Source organism: Lemur catta, chromosome 5 (assembly GCF_020740605.2).
Source record: "Lemur catta isolate mLemCat1 chromosome 5, mLemCat1.pri, whole genome shotgun sequence".
In the NCBI taxonomy this organism is placed as follows: Eukaryota; Metazoa; Chordata; class Mammalia; order Primates; family Lemuridae; genus Lemur; species Lemur catta.
Window position 1 is genome coordinate 93,048,456 of NC_059132.1, and position 21,145 is coordinate 93,069,600.

Below are 21,145 nucleotides of genomic sequence, written 5' to 3' on the forward strand. Positions count from 1 at the left end.
AGGGCCTTAGAGAAAGGAAGGTCTTTAGCTAGAAATTTCTCATGCTTGTTGACAGTTTGAAGATGAATTATTTTAGAAGAGGACAGAGGTGAAAGGAGTAGAAAGATCATTTATTCCACCATCTTTGAGAACTTGATTATGAGTTAATCATAGGTTTACTGTTACATGAGATGTGATGGCTTTCAACATTTAATTTTATTGCTTTTATCTTTACTTAAGAAGTAACACAAATATTTTAAAGTCTCATGGACAGAGTAGACCCAATAAGCTCAAAAAAATCCTTGTGGCTAAAGCATTTTAACTTATTCTCCCCCACACTATTGTAGTGAAATGGATTATTATAATACCAGACAATGAAAACATGCTTTAATTTATGTATATTTACAAATACATGTATATTTATTCATATATGGATCTATATATAAGCCAATATTTATTGATTCTGTGGTAATCCTTTCAGATGCCTTCAACACTAGTTTCACCCACACATGAAAGAATCCATAATAATAAAAATTGTCACTCTTTAAAACCTCTACTTAATATCCTGACATGTTAACCCATTGTTTTCCAAAGGTTTTTGTCCTTAGGATTATAGTTTAGTCCTAAGAATTACTGTATATATATTATACTTAGGACTAAATTATATAATGGTTACTGAAACAATTGTTCAACAGTGTTTTAGAATATATCAAACTCAATTTGGAGCTCTCTGATTTTGCCACATAGAAACAAAATATTTAGACTAATTTCTTTAGAGAATAGCAAGATTCAAGGCAATGTATTGCTCATCTCTTCTTTTTCTAACAATACAAATTTTTCAAAGTAAGCTATTGCCAATCACTTACAAGCAAATCCAGGAAGAGGAAGAGAAAGAAAAGTTAGTAGATTTGCTTAAAAGACTATTCCAGCTTCCCAAGTATGAAGTCTTCAATATTATCTATTAAATAGTAGAGTATGTACAGAGACTGAAACTAGATATAACTATGAAGAATTTAAAGAAAACTTGTTATTATCTAAATTAGATTCAAGAGCAGGCTGTTTATGAAAGTTAAGCCCCTATGCTTAGTTCTGATTTCTTATATTAAACTTGAAGATTCTACAATGACTTAAACCCACTGGAATATTGAATTTATATTTAAATAATGATTTCTCAAATACAAGTTTATATACCAGAAACAGAAACAAGGAGGATATCAACATAAAAATATAAATTATACATTGTATTTATTATTATATTTTTATTCTCTGAGATCTTGAATTTGATTTTGCCTTAGATTTGTGATTCCAAAGGTAAGAGTAAAATAAATAGCCTTTATTTTATCTCCTAAAAATGTTTGATGGGGGAGGGGCAAGATGGCCAACTACAGACATTGGTCACCAGATTGTCCCAAATAGAAGGAGAAGTTTCAGGTGGGAAAACATAGTCCAGGTAAAATACTGAGAGAAAGGAGCCAGAACCTACTCTTACAGGACATCCCATGGGAACAGAACCTACTCTTACAGGACATCCCATGGGAAGAAGTTGCAGAGCAGAACAAGAAAGAGCAAAATTTGGGCAGAGATTGATGCCCAAGGGTTTTGGAGCCCAGCAAAAGGTTAGGTGGGAGTGTTTACTTCTCCTCCTCTCACACCTATGGCAGTCTGCTAGCTCATGATCTGTTGTAGAGCACTTCTGCCCTGACAAATCCAGGCTCTGCTGCCACTGGTGAACTGAGAGCTTCTTGGGAGCAGCAGAGCACCAGCCTACTGGCCCATGTAGAGTCACTTCGCCTGACCATAGACCCAAGCCAAGATGGCGGGCACCATATTGCTTGTGCACCAGTGGATGCCTCTATCCTGCCTGGGAAGTAACAGCCCCTCAGTCTCCCTGTCACTGGATCCCACACAAACATTTCCCAGGACCTACTTGGACTGTGACAACCACAATGGAACAGGGAGACACAGGAGAGTAGTATTGTTCCCAGAGTTTTGGCCTATGGGGCAGGCTGCCCCAAGGGGACTGAGAAGTGCTAAGAATGCTTTTGAGGATAGAGGAAAGTGGAATATACACTGCACCAGAGAGCCCCTGGCTTGTGATCCAAAGTTGTCTGCACCTCTGCCAGTGGATATACTCCCCACCATTTGGGGCCTTCTCCTCCTCATTTCCTCCCCTGCCCACTGCCACAGAGGCAGCTGCTACTGAAAGGCTGTTTCTGCTCAGGACTGGTGAGTGTTCCACAGGAGATGATTAAGCCAGGGCACCTGGGAGTGGCTGCCCTGCCTCTGACAGAGCTCCTATCAAACCCAGGCTTCCTCAGAGCTTGGGGCTCATTCCCTTCCCATTAAAAAGAAGCAGCAAGCACTTTTGTGTCCCCCAAGAACAAAAGCTACCACCTCCCCTGAGGGGGAGTGGGACTAGCAGTCCTCTCCCTGAGTTGCAAGCTGTCTCTTCTCTGAGGAGCCTAGACTCCCTGGGGCTAAGTCCCTGGCACAAATCACAGCTCCCCAGCCAGAGTATTTCTGCCACAGCCCAACCTCAGTCTGGTACCCTTACATACAGCAGGTTGAGTTGCCTCCACCACCTCTGCTCTAGCTGGGCCAGAGTGGAAGCTCAGAATCTGAGCGTTTTCATGTCCAAAAGGACATGAAGGACAGGCACTGCTGTCATTGCCCAGAGCGGGATGAGTGAATGGCTTCCACATGCCACAGCTGCCCACCTCTGCTAATCTCATCATGAGAGGCCTGCCACTCCTGTTGCAGGGTTGCAGTGCATCCACTTTTCTCCTGGCTGAGCATTCTTCTGGAAGAGGAGAGCACCCCACCCCTCACTATCACAGCCAGCACCTGAATCCAGGGAGGCTTGAGAGGAAGTTTTCTGGCTTGCTCTCAGTCTGGCAGTCTGGTCCCCTTAGGACTCAAGCATGCCATCCCGGTGGCTGGAAACTAGACTTGGAATTACCTAACTTAGTCTACCATCACTGGCACCTGAACACTTTCCTAGAAATCTGAGGTACAACCAACCCAACCTACCAGCAACACCACAGTAGATACCTACCTGCACAAGCCAAAAGGAAGTATATACCTCTCCCTCTCTACTTTGAGCAGCAGAGTTCCTAGCAGAGGAGAACAGGTGAATCGCAAATCTCTCTCTTTGGAACTGAAGGAAGAGGCTCCAGATGAGAAGGAATCAGCACAAGAACTCTGGCAATATGAAAAAAAGCAGGCTGTTTCAACACCCCCCAAAGTAGCATATTAACTATCCAGCAATGGAACCCAATCAAAAAGAAATTTTTGAAATGTCTGATATGGAATTCAAAATATGGATTGCAAATAAGTTCAATGGGAGCAAAGAAAAGGTTGAAAACCAATACAAAGAAACAAAAAAATTAAAGACATGAATAAAAATTCATAAAAATGTATTTAAAAGATACTTTAAAAAAAACATTCTGGCATGAAGGAATCATATAGGGAATTCAAAATACAATGGAAAGTTTTAACTATAGCCTAGACCAAGTAGAAGAAAGAATTTCAGAGTGTGAAGACGATGCTTTTGAATTAACCCAGTCAATCACAAATTAAAAACAAAATCAAGAGAAATAAAGACAGTCTCTGAGAAACATAAGATTATATAAAACACACAAACACAAGAATCATAGGTATCCCTGAGAGAGAAATAGATAAAGCAAAAAGCATGGAAAACCTATTAGAGGGAATAATGATGGAAAACTTCCCTGGTCTTCCTAAAGATTTAGATATCCAGATACAAGATGACCAAATATCTAGAAGATTTATTGCAAATAGGACATCACCAAGGCACATAGTCATGTATCTGGCCAAAGTCAAAATGAAGAAGAAAATCCTACAAGCTGTGAGATGAAAGCATCAAATAACTTAAACAAAGGAAAAGCCATCAAACTAACAGCAGACTTCTCAGCAGAAACCTTGCAAGCCAGAATGGATTGGGGTCCCATCTTTAGTATTCTTAAACAGAATAAAAGTCAGCCAAGAATTCTGTATACTGCAAAACTAAGTTTCATAAATGAAGGAAAAATAAAATATTTCCCAGAGAAGCAAACACTAAAGGAATTTGTCACTACTAGACTTTCCCTACAAGAAATGCTCAAAAGTGTTCTAAACATCAAAAATATGTTGGTATCAGTATAAAAGCAATTGAAAATAGAAATTCACAGCTCTTATAAAATAGTAAGACAAAAGAGAATAAAGCAACTGTGTAACAATCAACATGATGACTGGAACAGTATCTTACCTATCAATATTAATACTGAATGTAAATGTCCCGCTTAAAAGACATAGATTGATGGAATAGATTAAAAAACACAATCCAAATATCTGGTATCTCCAAGGAACCCATTTAACTCATAAAGTGTTGCACAGACTCAAGGAAAAGGGGTGGAAAAAATATTCCATGTAAATAGAAACCAAAAGTGAGTACGAGTAGCTATTTTTATATCAGATAAAACAGACTTTAAATCAACAACAGTAAAAGAAGACAAAGATGGTCATTACATAGAGATAAAGGGATCAATTCAACAAGAAGATAGAACAATCTTAAATATATATGGACCCTAACACAGGAGCTCCCAGATTCATAAAACAAATACTGCTAGACCCAAGAAATGAAATGAACAGCAACATAATAATAGTGGAGGACTTCAACATTTCACTGGCAGAATTCAACAGAGAATTGAGGAAGAAAATTAATAAAGAAACACTGGATTTAATGGGACTCTAGAACAAATGGACTAACAGACAATAATCTACCCCAAAACTACAAAATATACATTCTTCTCATTAGCATATGGAATATATTCCAAGATAGATCATCTGTTAGGCCACAAAACAAGTCTCAGCAAATTTTTAAAAAATCAAAATCATACCATGTATCTTCTCACACCACAGTGGTATAAAACCAGAAATCAATTCCAAAAGACACTTTGAAAACTATACAAATACATGGAAATTAAACAATCTGGTGTATACACACAAACACACACACACACACCATGGAGAAATGGAAAAATAAATACCGCATGTATTCACTTATAAGTGGTTGCTGAACAGGGAGTATACATGTTCACACAGAGTGGTATAAGGGACTTTCTCAGACTTGGGAGCAAGGAGAGTGGGAAGAGGGTGAAGGATGAAAAACTACCTATTGCATATGATGTGTACCATTAGGGTGACAGGTACACTAAAAGCTCTGACTTCACCACTATGCAATTCATCCATGTAACAAAAACTACTTGTATCCCCTAAATCTACTGAGGTTAAAAAAAAAAAAAAACAGAAAAGAAGGAAAATGCTTGATTCTGGGTAAGACTAAGAGTAAGCCATTACTAAATTTAAATTCTCCTTTCTCTCCTTAGGGTAGGACCAATAAGTAAGAGTATTATTTGTCAGGAAGTCACCAAAAGGTGTACACCATATCCAGGGCAGAGCTCAAGATGTTATATAAATATTATAGCATACTGAAGGCAGTCCCACATGAACTGGAGTTGTCTTACCTATTGCTCCAGGCTACACAAGCAGGCATGTAAGGAAAGCATAAGAGGAAAGATCCTCTTCTTTCCTCCATATTCAGAATGTCACATTCATATTAACTTCCTGGGTACAAGGGAAAAACATAAGTGACTGTTGCCTAACTTTCCAAAATTGAAAACTATTATGCTCATTTAGAAAGTTTTTTGTCAACACAAAAGCATTACTTCTCACAAATTCTCAAATGGTATATAACTTTATGTTCAATCAAACATTATGATTACTGTGGATGAAGCACAGTAGGACCATCTGGCAGGTGTATTATTTGGGACACAAACCTCAGCCTGTGTTTTAAAAAAAAAGCGTTATATGAAATGCTCAGCTAGATGCTAGCCAGGGTTCAAAATGGAAACATATGCATGAGCCACTCAGAACTTGCAAATAAATAAAAGTGGAAAGGTCAGCAATGGTCTTTCTTCCTCTTTCTTAGTAAGGCTTCCTCATTAAGCCTTTGAAATAAGCTCAGGAAATGTACGCAGGTGGTTTTTTGATTAATTTGATAGCAGTACATCCATGGAACCAATTCACAAATGATTTGCAGGCAGGCTGGCATTACTGAAATAAACGGTGCTATTACTATGATTTATGCTACTATTCCTAACACAAATGATAAAGTGAAATTTACAGTCCTTAATTACCACTATGAAAAATTGGGAGGGAGAGAAAAGAGCAAAGATCAGCAATCTGCAAACTTGTCAGTACGGCAATATGCAAAAATCCATTTTCTTTATTTTAAAAAATATATATATTGTATACATGGGCCTTACTGTATTGTCATCAATCCATTGGGTGAGGGGAGAGAGTTCAAAAAACAAATGACCAGGACTTAACCTTCAGATGCCAGGAAGCATGGCTTTAAAAAGCAGTTCACAAAATGTAGCCTCTAGTTATAAAAAGCATGGAGGTGACAAAACACAACACTGGACATTATTCTGGGTCACTCACAAGACCCAGTTTGCTCTTCAGAGTCCTTTCTTTCTATTATAGTTTTAAAATGTTTTACAACATGGGCAAAATCACAGTAAAGAAATCTTACCTGCAATTTTTAACTAAATATTTTTCTCTTGTCTCATTCATATCTAAGTAGTACTTCAGGTCTGTTAGGATATTCAAAGACATGTACAGAGACATTGTTATCCATGGAACACTAACAAAGCTATACAGAGGAGAGCTTACTCTGAGAGACATGGCTCTGCAGCGGTCAAGAGATCAGGGATAATTTGAATGTCCCCATTGGCTGGGCCTGTGGCCCATTCCTCTCTCCATCTTCCATCACTTCCTACTTTAACAGTGTAGCCATGCTTTATTTCCAACATTTATTCCCTCGCATGACTGGCCTGATATCAGCGAATGCTTAGGGTTCTAATAGACCTTCTAATCACTATTTGCTAAATTTGGTTCAATGTATGATAATTCCACGCAGTGGTCATTCACACTGCTTCACAGATTGCTTCACAGCAAAACTCCAAAAAGTTACAAACCACGGCAACTGATTGGACAAGAGAGATGGAAGAATCAAAGATGGCAGAAGGTTCTTGTCTACCTGATTTAGAAAATAATGGTGAATTTTAGAAATAGGAAAGGCACAATCAAAAACTGGGAATTGACAAATTAGTTTCAGAAATGTTAAGTTTTAGTTGCTGGCAGTACACCCAGTTGTAGATGTCCAGTAAACATTATTAGGAAGGTAAGACTAAAGTTCTAGAGAGAGTTTATGCCCAAAGATGTAGACTTTGGAGAAATATGAATAGAAATACAGGTCGACAAAAAAGGAGTAGGATCAGATGGTCATAGTGGAGAATATAAAAAAGAGATCTGAGATCAACAAAAAAGGAAGGACATATTTAGAGAACCAAGAAAAGAGAAAATAATGAGTTCTAGAAGGAATAGTCAGGGAGAACTAGGAGAGTCCTAAAAAAAGTCTTAAGAAGAAAAGAATGATCATCAATGTCACATGCTGCATAGAAATCCAGAAGAATGAGATTTTATTAAATCTGTTGGCCAAGATAACTTCAACAGATGAAAAACAAAATATAAGCATGGATATTTACTCATCTCCAAATTCAAGTTGTTTACACTAGAAATTAAATATGTACAGCTTTTTTCTATGCCAATTATACCCCAACAAAGCGGTTTTTAAAAAATTTTTTAATTTAAAAAAAAAACAGGGTATACAGGTTTAAGACATAAACACATATAAGAAAAAAGAACTGTTAAGTATAGACTTTTCCCATTAAAAATCAAACAGGAGAAGATGTAGGAGAGCACTTTGGAGATGGATTAGGAGAAGGCCTTTTAAATAGTGGGTATCAAGCATATGTAAGTATCTTAGTGATTTCTAATTTCTTGCCACTCTTAAAAATTACTTCTTTCATGACTGGGATATTATAGTGTGGAAAAAGTCTTCAGATAAGTCTCTTTTGGAGTTTATCCCTATTGTATATAAGACCCCAGTGACAGATTCTTATTTCATTTGTGCCTTGTTCCCAGAAAACCTAAGAGTATTTGGCCATTCTACAACCAAATAGTTTCTCCACTTCTACTCCCTCTCAACTCAGGCTCATTACTTCTCTATGAAACTTGAATTTTTTAAGCAGCTTTTTCTCCATTTCAATCATCTTTCTTTGAGATTACAAATTTTAATAAAATGTTCACATTTTCTTTAATATCCTCCTCACTTCAGATTCATAAGTTCCACACTTTTCCCTCAGGTCTCTGCCACACCTCCATTCACCTGTATTTGGATAGTATCTCTTCTTTGTTAGTATTTTCTAGGTTATATTTTCATTGCCACTCTTGACACAGGACACATGGAATTTTAAATTCTCTATTTCTTCTAATTTATAAGTATTGTCATCAATATTTAATGTTAACAGTTGAAGACTTACTCTACATATTAAACATTATAATAAGTGCCTGACATTCATTATCTCAGTTTATCATCTCCATAAACCTTTGAAATAAGTATTTTTATTCTCTCCAATTCATAGATAAGGAAACTGAGCATCAGAAAGGTTAGATCACTCATCCAAAATCACACAAGAAGGAAGCAACACAGCTGGGGTTTGAACCCGCATCCATTTGACTCCAATGTTCATAATCTTTCTTGTAGAAAAATCTATTTTGATCTTTTTAATCTTACTTTGTAAGAATATCAATTGTTTATTAATACATTTTTCTTTTTGAAACACTACACAAAAACAATTAAATCCCCATTAGAGAAAGCAGACATCAATTTGTCAATTCTTGTTCATCCTAACTCAAAATACTCAGAAGGATAAATTTCAAAAATTGGGTTTTTTTCCTTCTTCCATCCTCAATTCCCACTTTTATCAAGCAATCCTATCTTCCCGAGGCCCATGTGTTGTTTTAATGAGTCCTTCACTCGTCATTCCCTCTGTTCTTTTCTCTATTCTAATTACTCTGAATTCATTTTTATTGACAGACAGTGATAAATATGCATAAGATCACAATTTTAAAATGCTCATTAATTTAATTAATATTATAATGACCACATATTCTAGGGTTTACTTTTAGTACATATATTTTCTTTCTTATCAAATATAATGTGTTTTGAATCTATAATATAACATATACACACTAGTGGTATTAAAGTTACCTGTATATCTTTATATTATGTAGTTTACTGTGAATATGTTAATATTTTTCTTTTTATCATATTATATATATACATACATATATACACACAAATATGTATTTTAATGATACTAAACCAGCAGTATGTCTTTATATTAAGTAGTTCTCATGCAATGCATATATTGAATCTTTACTGCATTCCTTTCTTAACTTTTCTGTCCTTTACATTTTTCACAGTTGGAATGCCAGTTGTATTTATATCTTCTCAAACACATTAAAGATTGAAAAGCATGATTATATTTAAAAGAAAAAAGAAGATGGCATGTTTCTATCTGTGTGATACTTTCTCTAGAAATGCACTGTCCAATGTGGTAACCACTAGCCACATGTTAGCTATTTAAATTTAAATTTGAATTAATTAAAATTAAAGTTAAAATTCAGTTCCTCCATTGCAATAGCCACATTAGAAATGTTCAAAAGCCCCAGTGACTAGTGGCTTTCATTCTGAGCAGAGCACATACAGAAAGAACATTTTCTATTATTTCCACAGAAATTTCTACTGAGCTGTGCTGATTTAGAAGATTCAATTCTAAGTCAATTTTAGGATGTCTTGCTCATTTCTCTTAAGACTATTTTCTTCATCCCTACCTTCTTTCTTCTTTTATGGCCAACACATAGGCCTTATTAATTTTTCTAATAATCACCACTTTGCAATAATACTACTGGGAATATTTTACAATGTAAGATCAATAATGCAAATGCTCCCCAATTAAAAAAGTCTTCCATGGCTTTTTCTTAAACAAAACAGTCAATAGACCTTGAGTCACTTTTCTGTCCTTTCCTCTTCCTCCAAAACTTAAAAAACAAGACAAAATAAAACAAGCCTCCCTAATAGAGTATGCAATCCTTTATAAATTCCAGTGATGAGACCATCTGTTCCTGTGGGTGGTCCCTTGCTGAGAATTTTGTTTCTAGTGCTAGAAAAGAACTCAATAATTTCTTGTACTTTCTATAGACAGGTCGTTATTTTAGCTCTTAAATCCCATATTTCTACCACTGTCAGCAACTTTACACAGTCAGATTCTGGTTGTTTTCTTGCTTCCTTATTTTCTGAAAAGTCTGAAACCAATGGAATATACATCTAAAAAGCTGACAAAAGTTAAAGTTGTAATCTATAGTCATAAAACACACAGTGGCCAGCAGATGGCTCAAACCTCTAATCTTGACCTTATTAGCACACAATCTTTGAGAAATCCTCAAAGAGACTATAACAGAAAGCGTAAGTCACACATACTTCTATTCCAAAAAAGAGGTATATCATTCAATTGTGTCTTCTTTTATTAATAATTAAAAAGAACCACAAAAACACTAACCTCATCATTTAACTATGAAAACCAATTTACCTCAAGGGCAACCTTACAAAAACAAACCAAATTTTTTCAATAATAAGCATATAGTAGTTGATTATGAGCAGTTAATAATGTCATAAACTATAGATGTTTTTGAAGGTATTTCCTTTTAACATAAATTTTCATATACTGACAAAGATGTTTATAATGTTTTTGTGGTACTTTTCCTGAGTACTTACAGAGGACTGAGAGAAAAATAGAGGGAGTCACAGGCCTAACCATCTTGATTTTCACAAGAGCAACTCTGGGGGCTCCGACGTTTATCTCTTTACTGGAAGGAGCAGGGAGTTGGCAGTGACTTCTCTGCCTTCATAAGAATTCAAAATTTCATCTCTGCCACTTCTACATCTGAAGTCAAAACAATGTGAATCTTATTTTAATTGAAAACAGGACCCTATACAAGTGCTCACTAGATACTTCACATTTCTAATTACCTGTCATTCAGTTCTTACCGGAGCTCAGTTGATCCAAGAGCCTGAGCCCTTAAAGTCATTGTGCTTAGTGACTTCCCCAACTAAAAAGCTTTTGCCTTTTAATTTTACTGGATATTAATTCAGTAAAAATTTACATAAATACTTCTTCCTTTTCGTAAAACTGCAATTATAAACACATGGTCCAAATATTGTATTCACAGTATTTTATTCATCTCAGTTTTGAAACAAGGGAAAACTTGTCAGAAGAAAGATATCAATGAATTTTCAAAAGGTAGAAGCTAAATGAAGAAGAGGTAATTTATTGACCTAGAACAACTGAAATCTTGAACTTTAAGTGCATGTAAAGTGAAAGAACAGTAAAAAGCAAGTTTATTTGCCCTGCAGAGCTTCTGAAAGGCTCAGGCCTTGGGAAGACAATATAGATGCTTTGAAAAGACATGAGTAAAGCTCAGGGCTGAAGCCAGGAGCTTAATTGAAAGAAATAGTGGCTATGCCCGCAGATCTCCTCTGTGACCCAAGCTGCCAGAAGTACCTACTCCCCAAGCAAGAGAGCAGAGATTTGTTCTTTAGAGAATTAAACTAGAAGGGCCCTTGATTTAGTGACACTACGCAGGGAGGGTGTTGGAGGTTAAAAAAAAAAAAAAAGTAGATGAAATATGGTAAATTGAATAAGTCTGCACACTAAATGATAAGATTTCCAGCCTCCTTTGCTGTCCTACTCATTGTCCTGAAGGGAATCCACCCAGAGAGTAGGCTGAGGGATTCTTCTAAGAAAAAACTAGAACACCCCCAGAGAAAACACTTATAGCAAATGACTACTAAGGGTCTCCCAATTAAAAAGAAAATTATGTACTCAGAGTTTCTAATATCAAAATAGAGGAAGAATCATCAACTAGTTGAAGAAAATCTCTAACATAAATGGCAGGAACAAGAGTAGACATAGCAACAGAACCGACAGAAAATGGAGCAATAGAAGTATTAATAGTAGAGGAAAACTTAAAATTTATTAATAGTTCTCATATCTTCTGAAAGATGAGAAGAGGTGCTGAACACATGAAAAAATTGCTAGATCTTATTGTTTCAAAAGTACATATTCATGGGATAGATAATAGCTCTTCGAAATTAAATGTTTTATTACCAAAACAAAAACTTAAACATACAAATTTGGAGAATAAAGTCAAGAAAACCTCATAGAAATTTATATAAAGTTACAAAGAGATGGAAAATAAGGGGATAAATTAAAAACAGAGAGAGAGAGAGAGAGACTCAATCCACATAGTCCAACATCTGACCATTAAAGAGTTCTAAACAAGTGGGTGTGGTGGCTCATGCCTGTAATCCCAGCACTTTGGGAGACTGAGGTGGGAGGACTGCTTGAGACCAGGAGTTAGAGACCAGCCTGGGCAACATAGCAAGATCCTCTCTCTACAAGAAATAGAAAAATTAGCCAGGCATAATGGTGTGCCCCTGTACTCCCAGTTACTTGGGATGCTGAGATGGGAGGATCGCTTGAACCCAGAAGTTCAAGGTTGCAGTGAGCTATGATCATGCCACTGGTGCTTTCACTCCAAGCCTAGGTGACAAGGGTGAGACTCCAGCCCTGGGGGGGGGGGAGTTCTAAAATAAAATAGAAAGGAGCAAGTGAATAAAGAAATAAACGAAGAAAAACTTCCCTTAATTAAAGGACACAAGTCTCCACACTAAAGGGCTCAGGGAGTACCCACTATTATGAATGAAAAGAGATCCACAGCAGTTTAAAATATCTAAAATTCAAGTATACCAGGGATAAAGAAAAGATTATAAAAGCTTTCAGACAGAAAAAACAAAGGGCCACATTAAAAAAAAAAAAGAATTAAAGAGAATTGAATGTCTCATCAATAATAACAGAAACTGAAGACTATGGCACACTGATCTTGAAATTCTGAAGAAAGATTACCATCTACTTTAGTTGACATTTTCAGACATAGAATAGTCAAAACTTGGACAACCCACAACCCTTTCCTAAGAAGCTTCTGGATGATGTACTTCAGAAAAGCATGGGAGTAAACGATGAAAGAGAACTACCCAAGAAACAGGGGATCCAACCCAGTAAGTGCTAAAGAGAAGCTCCTGAGTGACCACGTGCAGCAGGAGTCAAGGTGGCCAGTGACCAATCCAAAGGGAGCAAGAGGATTAAGAGACCTGAGGAAAAAACTAGGTTTATGCATTTGTGAAAATTACTAATATGTTTATGACAGATCCGTGGGAACATCTGCGGAAAAAAATCATAGGCAAATAGAAAACTAGACAAATAAAAAAATAAGGCAAATATAACCTGTAGGAAAAAACTGTGTGCTAAAGAAAATGTTATTGAGTATACTACTTGTCTCTGTAGTGAACAATATTTACAGAGTCTTGGCATGAACACTGATAATTTAACCAAAATTTGTGATGTAAGCCTTCTGAAAGGATGGGGTAGAAAGGGAAGGTGATGAAAAAGAGAGCTAAATCCTCAACCACCATAAGAGGAAATTAATAGACAGGACTTTCATTTGATAAATTAGGGAAGGCCAGTATGTGTAAATTATTCAGAAATAAGAAAGTAAATACCAGAAAACACAGCTAAAACTCTTGAGGGCAATTGCCTGTGGGAACAAGAGTAGGTGAGGAATGACTGGGCCAAGGAGTGCTACATTTACTCACAAGCCTGGCAGTTGATTTTTCAAAAGGTGTGCATTTTTAAAATGATTTTTAAAAACAAAATTTCTTTTAAAAACTATGGAAATAACCTGATTGTCCACTAGTTGAGGAACATATGAATTCTACGTATTTAAATAAAATACAGCTATTAAGATAAGTGAACCATTGCAAAATATAGGGCTTTGCAAAATATTTGACTTTTGCCACACTTATATATACTATAATATATTTATATAATCTGTATATCTATATATCTAATCTATATGTATAAATATATATGCCTTAGATTCTGTCATTTACAAAAACATCTTAGTTAATGGCTTTTTTCAATTAATTAACAAGAATATAGTTAATATCATTTCATGTGTTTTCAAAAGATACAAAATGTAACAGTCTTTTATGGATACATATATTAAAAAGCATGAAAATACTATGGAAATAATACAGACCAACTTTAGAATAATGCAAGTGGAAAAAATTGGAAAAGGGAAGAGGTAAAGAAGGGAAGGAAGAGAAAAAAATTAAGAGGTGGACTTTGGGTGTGTTTATAATGATTTATTTTTTAATATCAGTCAAGGCTAGGTGGTGAATGTTAAATCTTGGAGGTAGGTGTCATTATTTGCTGTACTTTTCAGTTGTTTTGAAATATTTCACTTTTTCTTTTTAAATTTATGCTTCTGCATTGTTGAAAGTGTCCTCAGTTTATATAAGATTTTTCCAACCAAGGACACACTGTTTTCTGCTATTCTTTTTAGGGAGCTGGGCAGAAACTCTATTCCCAGAAGAGCTGTTTTCATTATTAAACCCAGTATGCAACAGCACATGTAAAGCAATAAATCTTATTAAGCATCCACCCATAGGCCATCCAAACCAGAGATTCATTTAAAAAAAAAAAAATCATCCTCACGCATACAACCATCTCAAGTCCTTGAGCTCTCTTATTTTGCTTCCTTTTTCCATAACTTTGGAGAAGAAAGTTAAGGTTAAAAATCAAGCATATAAGTATTCAAAATTTCCAAAACATTGAAACATGCTTTTCAAAATATAGTCATTGTAAATAATGATTAAATCAACTGAGTGAAGATTTGTATTACTCACTGCAAATGCTTCAATGTTGCAGAGCAGTAGGGCTTGGTGCTGTCAGTGCCTAACCAAACAAAAAAGAAACATGATAGAGGTGAAGTTAGGCCAATAGTTCAGGTATTTTCAAATTAAAATTCATCCAATTTTGATTTTTAATCCAATTTTATTCATGATTTTGCAGGAGCTTATTCTTGGGAAACAGCAGGCTACCTAACTGACTGAAGCTGAGAACCAGGGATGGTGGGGCACAGAGCCTGTGCATTTATAAACTGTGAAGAAAGAAGTTTGCCCTTATTTGTGTAGATTATGTACATTTATCCATTTTTTAAAAACCTATGATTAAAAGTGTGCTAAACATTGTCCATAAATCTAAATTTCATCTAAATTTTCAGCTCTTTTATTAACAGGTAAAGTTAATTATCAGATAAAAGAACATCAATTTCAGGACCAGATGTTTGGATTCATGTTAATAATATTCAACACACTGTACATACTATGCTAACATATTGCACTCACAAATTGTCAGAGATGGCAATGTACCAGCATCTACCTAATCCCACAATCAATTTACTGCCTTTCACACAAGAGATGTGCGCAATTCAACCAAAGTCTGCATTAAGTGTATACTTGCCCAAAACTAGACAGCCTCATCAAAAAAGTTAAAGAATGAACATCTTAGAAGTGTCCCTCTGAATTAAGATCCCAATAGTAATGTTTTTAAAGTTAAAAATTAACATTAAATTAGCAGTGTTCAAGGTTGCTAGCATAAACAAATTAAATTGCAGAATTTTAATCCTTTTTTCTTTAAATTCTATCCTTTATCATTTATAATAATGGACAAAAAATAAGGACACTCAATTTAGCACTATTTGACCTAAAAGTTTTTATTTCTTGCAGTGATGTGTATGGTTTAAATTTTTTATTTTCTATATATTATGATGTTTTGACATCTTAACCCTTTCTGGCTGGGAGAGACTGCCCTTCCAGGGACCAGCCAGTTCTTAAAGACAGCAGAGGGCTCAGCTGGGACCAGGTCTTTGATATGCAAACTAATCAATTCAGAGTCATACCCTCTCTGTTCCATCCACACACCCCTGGAAGCAATATTTCTCTGTCTTAAATATCCCAGGGCCAGGTACCAGGCAACTAGGGATTACCACTACAGTTTAGAGCCTGCCAAAATTATTCAAACTAGCCAATCCTAACCTGTTTACCCTACCCTGTCTTTTCCTGCGGAAACACCAGTAAAGGTCATGGCCTAGGTGCTCCCCTGGCTCCTGCCCCTGTTGCCTTCTGATTAAAGCTGGTGCCGTTCAATATGGCTCTGCATGGCATGCTGTGCCTCCTGTTTCTAGGACCTGTGAGTACAGCCAGTACCCAATTTACGATGGTTCAACTTTCAATTTTTCAACTTTACAATGGTGGTTAAGCAATTTGCATCCAGTAGCTCCTTGATTCACGATGGGGTTACATCTGGATAAACTCAAGGTAATTGAAAACATCATAAGTTGAAAGAGCATTTTCAACTTAACGATATTTTCAATTAAAGATGGTTTTGTTAGGACATAGCCCCATCATAAGGTGGGGAGCATGTGCATTAAAAATCTTTGTTTTTCTGAGCCTCTCCTGTGTCTCCTTCTCTGGCCACACCTAACTGAGTATCACATTAAAGAACACAGAATATGATGTTCATGCTTCATTTGCTTTCTTGTTTTCTACATGTAGCATTCCTGCTGACTGTTCATCAGTATCCATTAATATTCTCTCCTGCTACCTTTCAATTATAGACACACTGGGTTTAACTAGCCCGTGACTGCCTGGCTAGAGGTGATAGATATATCCCTTCCTCCCTTGCAGCTAGATGTGGCCCTGTGATTAGGTTTTGGTCAAATTTATCACAATGATGAGAAATAAAACTTGTTTTGTTAATCTAAAAGACAAAACTAGGAATAATATCTAGTAAGTATATGAGAGAAAATTTCAATTACATATAGGAAACTACTTTCTAACAATGGCATTCTTTAGCCAATGTACTTCCAACATTAGATTTTCTTTTCAAACAAAGGCTAAATAATGTGCTCCACCAATGACATGGAAGGAGAGATTTCTAAACTGAATAAACGTTTGGAATAAAGTCTCTTCCAGCCCTAATATTTTACAATTCTAAGCCAGGGAAGAAAAGGAAAGTTGAGAGAAGGGAGAGAAAATGGGAGGCAGGACTAAAGGACAGGAGAGAATAAGGTAAGAAGAAGAAGTGAAGACCAGACAACTTTTATAACTCAGTAACTTATAACCAAGAAATAGACCACTAGGAAATAAGTCTTAGTGATTAGGAAAAAATTGCTTTAATTATAATTGTTATACAATACTAAGTTTCATATGTCACTATCCTTTTTTAAAAAACAAAAATAACCACATTATTCAAACAAAATACATTTGAGACTCTAGAGGGCAGGCTCTAGATTCAGGGTATAGAAGTAAAATTATGTCTCATGGCTTTGAGATTAATTTAATTGGAACTGTAAATCCCTTTCATTCATCATCTATAGTAGCAGTTTTAGACTCCTTGATTGATTTGTGTTACAATCCTGGAGCAATTTACTATCCTAATTTATAACATGCTGTCTGTTGACTTTTGCCATACTTGTATTTATGTCTGCCCTAGATTCTGTCACTTTACAAGCATCTTAGCTAATGGCTCCTTCTAGTTTATTAATAAGTTTAATTAGAGCAAATAAAGTAAAAGACTATGCTGCACTTATCTTTGCACTATCTATAGTGCCTAACACAATGCCATTGTTATAAGTGGGGCCCAAAAATATTTTTATTAAACAATCATTTATTGAGCCTCTACTCTGTACCTGTGAATGCTCTGGGCACTAGAAGCAACACAGTGTTGTGGTTCAGTGTGTAGGATTTCAAATGAAAAAAAAACTCTTTGAATCCCTGTTCTACCATTTAGTATACCTCAGTTTCTTATACCTCAGTTTCCTCACCTATAAAATGGACAAAATAATAATACTTTCTTCCCAGGTAAAGATTGAATATGATAATATGTGTAAGATGCTTAACATACTCTAGCATATAGTAAGTCCTCAATAAATGTTATCTATAAGTCAATCACATAGTATCTATAAGATTATGTTAATAAAATGACCACTCACATTATAATTTATGCATTATAAATTCATTGAATAAAAGTTCCATGAGGAAAGGACTTTTTGTCAATTTTTTTTTTGGCCTAAAATAGTTCCTTTTTTTGAGTATCCATAGTAGGCACTCAAAAAATGAATGAATCTGTAAAAAATACATATTTTTATATAAAATGATTTTTTATGACAGAATTTTATTCCAAGAATTAGAAGCTATATGGAAAGTTGTATTCAAAATTTATTTTTCTATCTCAATTTTCCCTAACTACACTGGTACACTTTTATTTTCAAATTTACAGTCTTTATTTCAAATGGTTCTTATGCAGTGACTGTAAGAGAATAGGATATTAAAGAACAGAACTGAATTCAATTCAATGGAACCCTTTATTCCCTCTCTACCACATAATACTTGAATCTCCTAGTGCAGATACACTCATGATTTCTTAATTATTTATTTCTCATTATGTAAAGAAACTTAACCAAAGTGATTCTAACTGAAGGAAAGAAAGCAGAATCTACAGCTAAGAATAAATTACTGTAAGCACTGAATGCTATAGGTTTAAACAGCCATTTAGAAAACTATTCCATCATAAAAGCAAAAGAAATTTACTTGCACAAAAGTTTAAAACTCCTTATATTCAGTGGTATGATTATTCTTTTGCTCCTAAACATTCTCAAATTGTATCTAGCTCTGAGCTACTTTTACTTGGAAAAAAGAGTTGGAATAATTTTTAAAATGTATTATATTGAATTTTTTTTTCCTTTCTTTGTAAATATATTCTTCCTAACTTCTCCACATAGTCAAAGGCATTCCTCTGGAAACTTGCAAATTTCAGTAAAACTGTCACCATTAGTAAAACTTGAAAATCTCAAAATAATTTTAATTTTAATATGAAATTTCAGTTGTTTTGTTATATAGTTTAGAAATATCAAATGCAAAGAAAATTTATGGAATGTAATAAAATGAGTACATGTGGACAAATAACACATTTTTTAATTCTAGTATTTAAATTTTCTCTCATTTGAAACTTCTTAAACAAGATTCCTATTTTATAAAACCCACTTTATACATAAAGTAAAGCTCAGATGCCAAAACAAAAACAAAACAAAACAAAAATACTATCTACAAAATTTTAGGCACCCTAATGCTCAACTGATGATGTATTCTAAAATAGGTTGATGTTTACCATCTTCAACTGCTTAAAGTCTGTTTTGTATTAAATTTGTGAAATTTCCATTTGATGCCAACACTACATAGAACAGAATTTTGCCAGATTAAGTGGATTTTTGTTTTTGTTTCTTAAAACCAGGTTTCCATGGAGGAACATTATACCACCCATAGTAACACAGAGGTGTTATTTGGCCAAAAATGCTATGATTTCTGAAAGCCAAAATTCAATTTCTCTAAAGTGAAAAAAATTAACTTCTAAAAGTCAATGAAAGAGCAAAAAATACTCTTTTAATGGACATGTTTTGTTTAACTGTATAACCTTCTTTGGACAGATTTCTTTTTAAAAACTCTCTGTAGGAAAATCACCAATGATTTTCAAATCGTCATAATTGAAACCAAGCTGCATTAAAGTTAAGGCTGAGTTGTATCAGAATTAGAGAATTTTGTTTCTAGATTTTCCACTTGCCTCCATAAAGGCAAAGAGTTACAAAGAGTTGTGCAATTATATTGAGTCAATAGAATCAATGTAAATACACAGTTTGGATAACTAAAAACTCCTTGCTGTATCATTGCTTCAACTATAGAGTTTTACATTTTTCCCAGCTTTTTCCAAATAACTGCTTCTATTCTCTACCTTGCCAATGTATACACAGTCCCAAAAGAAAGCCAATAATTCACATAGGCTTCTATAGCCATTTTTTATCCTTCTGATAAATGCATTTGAAGTTATATTTTTTCATATCTAATATTATTACTGAGTTATGATTTTTTGAAAGATTTTAATTGAAGATGGGCAGAAAATATCATAAAATCAAACTGCTGTCATTCTCCTTGTAGGAGAATCAGCTTATGTTTTATAAAGTATATGAAGGGTCAGCAAAATAAAATTATTAACTTTACCTAATGAGATCTAAACATGGCCAATATAGGTATATTAAAATCCATAGGATTTTTATTTTGAATTTAGAAAAACAGGCATATATATATAGCTGTTGATACAAAGTTTCTTTGTACAATGAAAAGGTGAGGTTTTTTTATAATCTGAATTTATTAATTTGAAATTATATATATATATTTTTTGGTAATCAAATGATCTTATGTAGTATTACATATTCATTAAATTTAAATAGGATTTAATTCACAGCATTTTTACCCATTAAGATATACTATAAAGTAATATTTAAGTTTTAACTACACCTTACTTGTAAGCAAGTTATAAAAAAAAGTGTGAAAATGAGGCTTAAAATTATATAAAGTCTTTCAAAAATTCTTAATTAAAAATTATATAAAGTCTCCTACATATATTTTCAGCAATTAAAATGATGATAAACAATATTGTAGGGATAATATAAAACATAAGTTTTGGGGGAAAAAGCTATAAGATCCTCATTGGATAATACAAAATTATAATACTGTAAAGCTTGTCCCATTATACAAGGTGATCTCTAAAATTACAAGGCAGTGAATTTGGAACTATAAAAAGGAAATATTACTTCATAATCTTTAGTTAACCTGTAGCTACAGTTCCACAGGAGGTCATAAAATCAAATTCTGTGGTTGGATTTAAAAGCTGGATAATTTTATAGGCACTCATAATATCAGGGTTCAAGCTCATTGCCTTCAGTGGCTGGGATAGAATTCTTTGATCATTTATATGAATAGACTACTAGGTAAAAAGGTAGGTGGTATGATGTGTTGCCTTAAAGGTTAAAAATTGCTTTCTTGGAGTCAAATGACAATGTTTACCGCCTTCTTCTCCTTTCTAACATGCTTAAGATTAGTGAAGGAGACTAGAAGCTGCAGGAAACTGCCTTTGTAAGTCAGAGTTTATAATTCTCTTATGGAGTCGTCCCATCAATTTATAGACCCACATGCACAGTAAGCCCACATCTGATAAAACACTGGCATCAAAGGGACGCTAGAATTCCGATTCCCACGTAATTTCAACTTGAGTGATGTTCCATTTCCAAGCTGAAGCTTCACTTTTCCATGTGGTAGTTCACTACATGGTGCTTTAGTTTGTGAGGATACTTCCTATATCTACCATCTGCTTTAAAAATACAAATTGCAATGTCCTCTCTG

The 21,145-nt window shown here is 34.7% G+C and overlaps 1 protein-coding gene across 1 annotated transcript in view; it reads right to left on the minus strand.

The window, feature by feature from the left end:
* The window catches only part of C5H4orf33 (chromosome 5 C4orf33 homolog), a 219,044-nt gene that overhangs the window by 171,405 nt on the left and 26,494 nt on the right, over positions 1 to 21,145 (minus strand). The window contains exon 6 of the mRNA XM_045552284.1: positions 14,756 to 14,804. Within this exon, the coding sequence (XP_045408240.1) occupies positions 14,798 to 14,804 (7 nt within the window). The 3' untranslated portion in view covers positions 14,756 to 14,797. The remainder of the gene's footprint in view (positions 1 to 14,755; positions 14,805 to 21,145) is intronic.